The sequence below is a fragment of the Pan troglodytes genome, chromosome 2 (genome assembly GCF_028858775.2).
Source record: "Pan troglodytes isolate AG18354 chromosome 2, NHGRI_mPanTro3-v2.0_pri, whole genome shotgun sequence".
NCBI classification, from domain to species: Eukaryota; Metazoa; Chordata; class Mammalia; order Primates; family Hominidae; genus Pan; species Pan troglodytes.
In genome coordinates, this window is record NC_086015.1 from 16,536,396 (window position 1) to 16,547,000 (window position 10,605).

The window sequence follows — 10,605 nt, forward strand, 5'->3', positions numbered from 1 at the left end:
AAAAAACATCAGTTAGTATTAGTGTCTAAACAGCTGTGTGAATTTACAGCTTTCGCATTGGGAAAAGTATTTGTTTTTTCCTGTAAGTAAGTGTTGGAATCAGCCTGAAAGTTTGTAACTTAAAGTATGAATTTTTCATTAATATTTTCTCAATAGCAATTTAGGGGAATTTAGAATCAGATGATGTAAATTTCATTTTCTGTATATTTGTTCTTGGTAGGACAAATACTCTTTTTAAACAGATTTATTTCATGATTACTTTTAACATGCTTTTTCTGTATTTTCCAGTTATTCTGTCATTATCGAGCTAGTCGATGACCATTTTGAAGGCTCTCTCCGCAGGCCTCTCAGTTGGAAGTCCCTGGCTGCCTTGAGCAGAGTTTCCGTTAATGTCTCTAAGGTAACACAACATCAGCTTTGCCACTGGAGTGTCACTGAGATGGTTCAGTTTTTTTTTTTTTCTTAAATGTAGTAGAATCAAAAAAGTTAGTTGTAGAAACTTCATAACATTCCTGCCAGTGACATGCTGGAAGATTTGGGGTCATTCGTACCCTTCCCTTATTGCGCTAGAAGTTGTCCTCCCCTCATGTTACATTTTATTGTCCCCTCCCTCCCAGCTGCTGCTGAGTTCCAATGACGGAGCTTTGGAGTGTCCCGTGGTGATCTGATCTGGGTAGGCATTGCTTCTCTTCCCAGGGGTATCGTTGCTATGTGACTTGTTTTATACTGCAATTTAACATCACTCATACACATATTCACAAAGGAGTCAAAACATTGAAAGTTTGCAGATCTCTTAGAGAGGAAGGGACTTGATATTTGTTGCTAAGCACTTTCCCACCCTGTTGTTATCCTCATCCTGAGGATGAGAAACCACGGTTGGAGCCGTTGAGTGTCTAATCCAAGATCACACAGCTCATGTGCAGACTCGGGATCCAAACCCACAGCTCTCTGGCTCCCTGGCTTTTGTTTCACTATATCCTTCGTGTTGCCATCAGAGATAGGAGGGACTCAGCTTACACAAGGACTATCAAGAAAGAAAGCTGTGTGTGTTCTCATTACTCAGTGATTTGCTGGCTGAAAACAAATTGTAGATACCCTCTAATTTCATCCTCATGCTGCTGGAGGTGAGGTGGGGCTGAGGCCAGAGGGTCTTGCAGGGCTAGAGATGACTGCCCTTTAGAGCAGGTTAGGTTGCCTAGGCTTTAGCTTGGTCCTATAGAAAATTAGGGAGCCTATACTGTTTCTAGAATTTTTATGCTCATTTTAGGGGACTTGTAGCATATACTTAATATGTCCTCACTTAACATTATTGATATGTTCTTGGAAACTGCAACTTTAATGTCGTATAACAAAACCGTTTTTTCTTCTCATCATTTCAAGAAAATAATGTTGAAGTTTATTTGAAGACCTGCTGTACATCTGTATTAGTCCGTTCTCATGCTGCTAGAAAGAAATACTTGAGACTGGGTAATTTATAATGAAAAGAGGTTTAATTGACTCACAGTTCCATGTGGCTGGGGAGGCCTCAGGAAACTTACAATCATGGTGGAAGGCACCTCTTCAGAGGGTGGCAGGAGCAAGAATGAGAGGATGAGTGAAGGAGGAAGCCCCTTATAAAACCATCACATCTCATGAGAACTCACTGTCACAAGAACAGCATGGGGACCGTCCCCCATAATCTAATCACCTCCCACGAGGTCCCTCCATGACACGTGGGGATTGTGGGAACTACAATTCAAGATGAGATTTGGGTGGGGGCACAGCCAAACCGTATCAACATCATTTCACTTAAAGTCCGTGTCCAAGAACCTATCAAGGACATTTGAGGACTTACTATATTTAGTATTCTTAATGCTGTGTTTATAATCAATGTATCTGCTTATATCTGTTGCCATGTTCAGTGATTACTAAACGGCAGGTACTTAGTCAGAACGTAAATCCCAGTTATGGTTTCCCCAGGAGGAAACTGATGTGCTCTGTGAGTTTCCACTTGGAGTGCACAGTGAGAGGGACTGGAGACCACCTGCATTTCCTGCTGATGCACCCAAATTTGTACTATTATTTTGTAGGATACAGAAGTGGTTTTTCATTTCTCAATAGGAACTTATGCTGTGCTATTTGATTAAACCCTCTACTATGACTGACAAGGAAATGGAGTCACCAGAATGTATGAAAAGGATTAAAGTTCAGGTGGGTAAACTCAGAAATTCATGTCATCCCAAAGATTCTGTGAATCATAGTGTATCTGGAACATGTGGTCCCAAGAAAATACATGAATACAGTTTTGCCTTGGTAACAGAGCCTTCTCAGGCAGGCTCTTAAGTCTCTCACCTTTTCCCCATTGAACCCATTGGACACGAAATCTATGCTGACTTCCTCTATTCCTTAATTCCCCACTTTATTACCTGTGATGTCCCCATCACTCAGCTGAAACTGCTCTCTTACAGATGGCCTGTGACCCCCTGGCCAGGCCAGGACTTCTCACAGGTCTCATTCCCAGAGACCAGAGGTGTCCCTGTTGACTTGTTCCTGCTTCTGGGCTTCTGTATTGAACCAAGGCGCCTCCTGTCATCTTGGCTTGTTTCTCTCTGGTCTGGCCGAGTTGTCTAGTGTGTGTCCGTGTTTCTGCATTCCCTCCCTCTGTGTGTAGAGCCTTAACGTTGCCATTGGCTCCTCCCAACATCCAGTATGTCTTTGTTGTCGTCCTGTCTTCTTTTCACACCACCCTGCCCCCTGCAGACCTGCTGGTTGGTCTCCAGGGCCCCAGCACGTCTTCCCTTCAGTTGGTCCCACTTATCTCCACTAGGCTAGTTTTTCATAAAATGCTCATCAACCTCATTTCTCCCTTCTCAGTAGCTGGCCCAGTTACAGCAATGCCATCACAGACCTAGCTCTAATGTAAAATGCTAGCTTTCATCCCGCCCACCTGTTTCTGAAATGTGCTAGTAGAATACCACAGCAGAGGCAAGCTTAGCTGTTAAAATCTTTGCCTGGTGAAAGTAGATACTATATGCTTGTAAGGTTTATATTGTTACATTCATTTTCTCCAGATGTTTCTGTTCTAAAGGTGGGAACAGTATCATCATTATATAGACCGCCCTTTGTGAAATGTAGCTGTGGTGTCAGCTGTGGTGTCAGAATGGTCTTACATTTCTGTTTTAAGAAATGGTCTTTTTTTTTATTGGTTGCAGGAGGTGATTCTGAGTCGATGGGTTTCTTCACGAGAGAGGAGTGACCAAGACGATCTTTAACAATTCAACCTCAAATTTCTAATTTCACCAACAACTATTTATTGAGGGCTAGGTAAAAAGTTCTTTTTGTTGTAATCGTCCATTAATTCATAAGTTTTAAAGGGCATGGTGCTCCCAGCACCAGAAAACTATCAGTGTTTTTAAAGATAAATTACACAAGGGAGGAGAAAGATCCCTGTGCCAGGACTGCAGATTCTATACTTGCGTTGGCCTCTAACTCTCCAATCCAGAGCCTCCTGCCTCTGGCGTCAGTCTGTTCCCTCATCCACTCACTGGGGAGATTGGACTAGATGAGTCCTGAGAGGACACTTCCAACAAGAGACATTTATTCTCTGATTTTACCTGAAAATGGTAGTAGTTTACATTTATACAGTACAGTTTATGAAGCACTTTCATACGCAGGCATCTCTTGTTACCTACATCTAAGCTGTTCCCGAAAGAGTGTTACAGAACACAACAGTATTGTACAATATTCGATAAGCATATCTTCACTGCACTTGTTATAAAAATGAGTGGTGAAATAATGTTTGGAGACATAATGAAAGCAATTAACATTTGGCAAAATATAATAAAGCCTTTTTGTAATTGGTGAGAAAGTCATGAAGACTTAAGTTGCCTCAGGGCATCTGGTGGCAAGAGGAGGGAGATGGGTGGCTGGGCATGGTGGCCCATACCTGTAATCCCAGCACTTGGGAGGCCTTGGGAGGCCAAGGCGCATGGATCGCTTGAGCCCAGGAGTTGGAGACCAGCTTGGGCAACATGGTGAAACCTCATCTCTACTAACAAAAATTATCCAAGCATTGTAGCACATGCCTGTAATTCCAGCTGCTCAGGAGACTAAGGTAGGAGGATCGCTTGAGCCCAGGAGGAAGAGGTTGCAGTGGGCGGAGATCGTGCCACTGCAATCCAGCCTGAGCAATAGAGCAAAGTCCTGTCTCAAAAAAAAAAAAAAAAAAGTGGGTGGTGGGGAAATGGGAAGGGGGAATACTTGCTCTTTGGTGGTAGAATACTTAGGCTAAGGTGGTAGCCTGAGCTGTATCCTCTTAACGGGTCCAGACACTACTTGAATGATATTGCTGCAAACCCTTACATGTTTGTTATATTTAATTTGGATAGCCAATATGGGGTAAAATATTTTGCAAACCATGATAGCAAACATTTGGAGAGTGGGAGTTGAGATGTGCCAGATGCCTGTGTATTTATCCCTGCAGCAGCCTTATGAATTCAGGAGGAGGGACCCACAGAGGGGTGTTTGAAGCTCAGAGATGTTGGCAGGTGTGCATCACTACCAGTCATGCACGTGGAGGACTGGACCTGAGATCACTATCTCAGCTGAAATGGCGCTATCCTAAAAATTGCATGCAGTCAGAAATAGAGCCCTGTTTGGTGGTGGTGGTGGTGGTTAACAAGGCCACCCACCACATCGGGCAGGGCCAGCTTTGTGCTCCCACACAGTCCTCTACCTCAGGGGTGGGGTGCAGCCCGAAGCCCCCTTACTTACTGGTTATGCCTGTGATTTTGCAAACAGTGTCAGAAAGATTCCATGACGACCACCTATGGATCCAAGGGTAAGAACCTTGGTGCAGTGTGTGTTACTTGGCTTTTAATTCCCCAGAGAGAATTCTGAAAACTGGGTAGTGAAATGAACCTTCCAGAAAGGAATGCTTCAGATCTCAGCTCTGCTTCCCTGTGGTGGTGTGCCTTGGGCAGTTTACTTGCCCTTGATAACCTCAATTTTCTTATTTCTAGCATGTGGCGCTAATGATGTTTACCTAATCGTGTGGTCGTGTGGGTAAAGGAGAGCCCAAAAAGCACTGTAATCCCAGCGCTTTGGGAGGCCGAGGTGGGTGGATCACGAGGTCAGGAGATCGAGACCATCCTGGCTAACACGGTGAAACCCCGTCTCTACTAAAAAATACAAAAAAACTAGCCAGGCATGGTGGCAGGGCCTGTAGTCCCAGCTACTCGGGAGGCTGAGGCAGGAGAATGGCATGAACCCAGGAGGTGGAGTTTGCAGTGAGCCGAGATCGCGCCACTGCACTCCAGCCTGGGCGACAGAGCGAGACTCTGTCTCAAAAAAAAAAAAAAAAAAGAAGATTAGCTGGGTGTGGTGGTGGCGCCTGTAATCCCAGCTTCTTAGGCTGAGGCAGGAGAATCACTTGAATCTGGGAGGTGGAGGTTGCAGAGAGCCGAGATCACCCCACTGCACTCCAGCCTGGGGGCAGAGTGAGACTCCATTAAAAAACAAAAACAAAAACAAAAAAACCCTGAAGTTTCATTGTTACTTATTGACAACTTTAAATTGATAATTTTTAAAAATTTGTCTTAATCATTTTACCTTTATTGTTACAACATATTTGCTTTCTCTTTTTTTAAGAAAAAAAATTCTATTTACTTGAATGTGGTTCTTATTTTCACCCTTGTGGAGAAGTACTTGGATTAAAAAGAAACAAATTTTCTCTCCTCCCCACCACCCACCTCCCATGTATGATTTTACTAACTGAATTGAATTTTTAAAATCTCATTACAGACTTGAATAATCATCCCATGAATGTTAACTCCCCTAACACTATAACCGAGGCCCATTTCTAAAGTTGATCTTAAAACTGGAAAATTTGAGTCTATCTAATTTTGTGAAATATAGGGATGCCTTTTACATGATGTAAAAGTCATATTTGTAAAATGGTTAAACTAGGAGGCAATATTTTTATTGCAAGTATGATCTCTTTTAAGTGAAAGGTTTCTGTCATTTAAATTTTTTAGAGTCTTTATATTTTCATAAACAGTATTTCAAAGGCAAATGTTCTTTCTAACGTTGTGTGTGTGTGAGACGGAGTTTTGCTCTTGTTGCCCAGGCTGGAGTGCAGTGGTGAGATCTTGGCTCACTGCAACCTCCACCTCCTGAGTTCAAGCGATTCTCCTGTCTCAGCCTCCCAAGTAGCTGGGATTACAAGTGCCCGCCACCATGCCTGGCTAATTTTTGTATTTTTAGTAGAGACGGTTTCGCCATGTTGGCCAGACTGGTCTCGAACTCCTGACCTTAGGTAATCTGCCCGCCTCGGCCTCCCAAAGTGCTGGGATTTTCCTAACTTTTAAATGGCACATTCTGGTAAAGTAGAATCAGAAAACTCGGGTCCACATTTCAAATCACCACTGGGAAAACAGTGGCGACCTTGGAAACGTTGCTTGATCACTCTGAGCCTTGGTTTCCTCAACAGTAAAATAAGAATAATTACCACCTCCTCAGTTGCTTTGCAGACTGAATGAAATGAGATGACATACAAAAGCGTCTGGCACACAGTAGGTGTACTTTTCCCCTTTCAGACAAAGTGTAAGCATTGCCATCCTTATTTTCTCTAGGAAGTGCAAAGCGTATTTTATGCCCTGGTAGGTGAGTCAGTGGAGGAGAAGAAGGTGGTAGAAAAATAGCTGGAGGTAAAGTAGTGAAGACAGCAGAGGAGATTGGGAGGAGAGGCAATACTGTAGTAAGCACCTGCTGTACACAGGGAGCTAGATGCAGCCATTGTGGGGTTTTGTTTTGTTTTGTTTTTTAGTAATGGTTGGTAGGTTTTCCTGGTTCTAGGAGTAATTCATGCATGCTGTAGAGGCTTTGGAAGATTACCTTTGTATAGATCATTTTAGTGTTTCAGATAGGAAACACTGTGGCACTTGCTGTGAAAAGGATCCTGGTCGTCATCCCATGAGCATTGATTGAGTCCCAGATGTGTGCTCCGGGGAGTGCTGAACAATGGAATAAAGAAGCACATCTCGGGAGGTGCTGGGAAGAAACTTGGGATTTCATCTGGGGAACAGAGTTGCTGCCAGTGCTTCAGTTAGCATTTAGCTGGTACGATAAAGGAAACTTAATCTAAGGAGTCTCAGTTCGTAATTCTACAGACTGAGCAACATTGCCATCTGTTGGTGTAAATCAATGGCTGATTTCCTTTATTAGGGGCAAAACCTATAGATTGGTATGTGGTCTTATTTATAAGAGGAGGGGGCCAGGCGCGGTGGCTCATGCCTATAATCCTAGCACTTTGGGAGGCCGAGACGGGTGGATTGCTTGAGGCCAGGAGTTCAAAAACTAGAGTGGCCAACATGGTGAAACCCCGTCTCTACTAAAAATACAAAAAATTAGCCGGACGTGGTGGCAGGCACCTGTAATCCCAGCTACTCGGGAAGCTGAAGCAGGAGAATCACTTGAACCCGGGAGGTGGGAGGTTGCAGTGAGCTGAGAGCATGTCACTGCACTCCAGCCTGGGCAACAAGAGCAAAACTCCGTCTCAAAAAAAAAAAAGGAATTCGTAGCCTGCTGAAGTGAGAGAGAAGAAATATGAGGCCAGCTCTTGCCAATGTCACCTCCAGGTTGGAGAGCACCCCCTAAAATAAGAAATGGGGACCATCTGAAGCTTTCCTTGAAAATTAAGGGGTGAGAATCCCAGCACTTTGGGAGGCTTAAGTGGGAGGATCACTTGAGACCAGCCTGGGCAACATAGTGAGACCCCGTCTTTACAAATAATTTTTAAAAATTAGCTGGGTGTGGTAGCATGCATCTGTAGTCCCAGCCACTGGGAAGGCTGAGGTGGGAGAATTGCCTGAGCCCAGGAGGTTGAGGCTGCAGTGAGCCGTGATTGTGCCTCCAGACTCCAGCCTGGGCAACAGAGGAAGACCCTGTCTCCAAGAAAATAAATAAATGAAAAAGAAAAGAGCTGCAGCCCCTAAGGGAAATTAGCATGAAATAGGCATTTCTTATATTATTTATTTTAGCTGACTTTTATTGTTTACCTCCTTTCCATGTTTGAATGTTGATAAAAGCAAATCCTTATTTTCTCCTTTTTCTTCTCTAATGATGGCAAAGTATTGACCCAGTTTCTGCACATACTAGGTACAGTTGGTCCCTTTCAATTTGCTGGGGTTGTCCTCTTGACCACTGCAGTGTGGCCCAGGGGTTAAGGGCACAGCTTTCATGGTCAAACCCTGGTTTGAACCCTAGTTTTGCCACTGTATGACTTTGGACATTTCCTCAATTTCCCTTTTCATCTATAAAAGAAGCATAATGTTAAGACCCACCTCAGAGGATGGTCTTGAGGATTGACAAGGAAGAATAAGTGTTTCTTCTGGTGGGGAGTCCTTTATGAATACTCATTAAATGCAGCTGCCGTTACTACTAATAATGAGTAAAGAATTAGACTAGAGAAGCTGAATCCTAGTATAAAATGTGAAGAAATGGGGGCAAATTGGAATTCTTTCATCTTTACCCTCTGGGGTTTTGTTGATTTCTTGAACACCATGGAATACTAGTCATAGTTCTGCTTAAAATGGTATCAAATTCTGGGTGGGCAGTTTTGTGTTTGAAGGAAAGTACCTGAGCTTGTAAATGCAAATGTCGCTATGCCATGCATTCTTTCCCATTGAAGTTAACTGTGCTGAAACATGGACTAAATGCCTATTTGGAAACAAGCTTTAAGGATCTGTAGCAAGTTTTCTGAATATCTTTATTACTAATGTTAAAGGATAAAACACATTAAAGTTTATTTGAGCAAACAGCCATTCGTGAATCAAGCCGCACCAAAACTGAAGTGGTTCGGGCTCCCGAAGGAGGGTATGAAGGGAGGCTTTTAGAGGGTGTGTGAGGAGGCACAGGAGAGAAGTTGGTTGGTTAAAATTTGAGCAGTTGTCTTATTTAGGTTATCCCAGTGGCAAGTATCTGATTGTGTAACTAACGCTCAGTTGGCCATTTAGGATTGGCTGATCTGAAGTTTCATTTAGTTTAATTTGGAACTGGGTGTTGGATCCATCTCGGTGTAATGGCTTCCCCCTAAGTTATTTTAACACGAGGCGGTTATTGGTACCTTTAAGATGGGTTTGATTTTTGGAAATTAGACATCAGTTAGTACCAAGGCTGGGGAATAAGATTAAGTGAAGTAGTACATCAAATTTGGTCAAAAACAACCAAGTTCTGGAAGAAGTTTCCAAAGAGGAATTTGGGAATGTTTTGCATGTTGGCCTTTTGAAGTTCGATGATTCTTTCAGTGCACAAACTCCAACATACTTGTTAAAAATCACCTCATTTCTTTACAGTTTCTCATCCCAGTTTCCCCAGCCTCCTGTGAAGATGTCAGAGAAAGAAGATAGCCCTCTCTTCATGTGCTTTCTGAACTCTGCCTTTTCAGTGGGCAGAGGAAGTGCTTTGTAGCAGCAAACCCAACCCCTGAGCCTCCATGTGTCGGGTCAGGCAAAATGAAATTGACACAGGCTGGAATTTTACTGATTTCAGTCATTGCTGGGCTCGTTTGTGCAAATAGACTCAGAAGAGCTCCTTTAAAAGGAGTGACCATTTCCTGATTTAGATTCTGAGGGGGGTTTTGGTTTTTTTTACTGTTGTTCACTATCATGAGCTTACCATATGCTTTTTTTTTTTTTTTTTTCTTGTGATGTAGTCTCACTCTGTCGTCCAGGCTGGAGTCCAATGCTGCGATCTTGGATCACTGCAACCTCTGCCTGCTGGGTTTAAGCGATTCTCGTGCCTCAGCCTCCTGAGTAGCTGGGATTACAGGCACGCACCACCACACACGGCTAATTTTTGTATTTTTAGTAGAGACGGGGTTTCACCATGTTGGCCAGGCTGGTCTGGAACTCCTGACCTCAAGTGATCTGCCCACCTTGGCCTCCCAAAGTGCTGAGAGTACAGGCGTGAGCCACTGCATCCGGCTCTTAGCATGTGCTTTTAAAGTAAAAACCACGAGGAGAAGGTACTCATTACTTCATAACTTGTGTCTCACCCACCTTGCTGTCTTCACATCCCCACTTTCTGTATGCACATTGGAAGGTGAATTTGTTCAGCTCACATTAATTTATAGGAATAATTTTCATTGCTCTGTGAATAAAATGTGCTACCACTTTATGCTGTAAATGGATTCTTAGTTTAAAAACCTCATTGATATGAAAATAATTTTGTTGGAATGCATATAATTTTTAAAACCTAGGGCAATTTTTATTTTATGAAGTCTTATGATGTAGTAAGCTGACATATGCTTGAAGGAAAGCCATACACGTTTTTATTTTTATTTTTATTTTTTTTTGAGATGGAGTTTCACTCTTGTTGCCCAGGCTAGAGTGCAATGGCACGATCTCAACTCATCCCAACCTCCGCCTCCCGGGTTCAAGCGATTCTCCTGCTTCAGCCTCCCTAGTAGCTGGGATTACAGGCATGCGCCACCATGCCCAGCTAATTTTGTATTTTTAATAAGGACGGGGTTTCTCCATGTTGGTCAGGCTGGTCTCGAACTCCCAACCTCAGGTGACCTACCTGTCTTAGCTTCCCAAAGTGCTGGGATTACAGGTGTGAGCCACC

At 43.3% G+C, this 10,605-nt stretch overlaps 1 protein-coding gene across 22 annotated transcripts in view; it reads left to right on the plus strand.

The window, feature by feature from the left end:
• TSEN2 (tRNA splicing endonuclease subunit 2) overlaps positions 1-10,164 on the plus strand; it is a 52,992-nt gene extending 42,828 nt beyond the window's left edge. For 7 of the 22 annotated variants that reach the window (XM_009444818.3, XM_009444816.3, XM_009444817.3 and 4 more), the window contains 3 exon segments: positions 289-400; positions 2,101-2,190; positions 3,192-3,847. In XM_009444818.3, the coding sequence (XP_009443093.1) occupies positions 289-400; positions 2,101-2,190; positions 3,192-3,251 (262 nt within the window). In that variant the 3' untranslated portion in view covers positions 3,252-3,847. 22 annotated transcript variants of the gene reach the window in all.
• Positions 10,165-10,605: the final 441 nt, after the last annotated feature.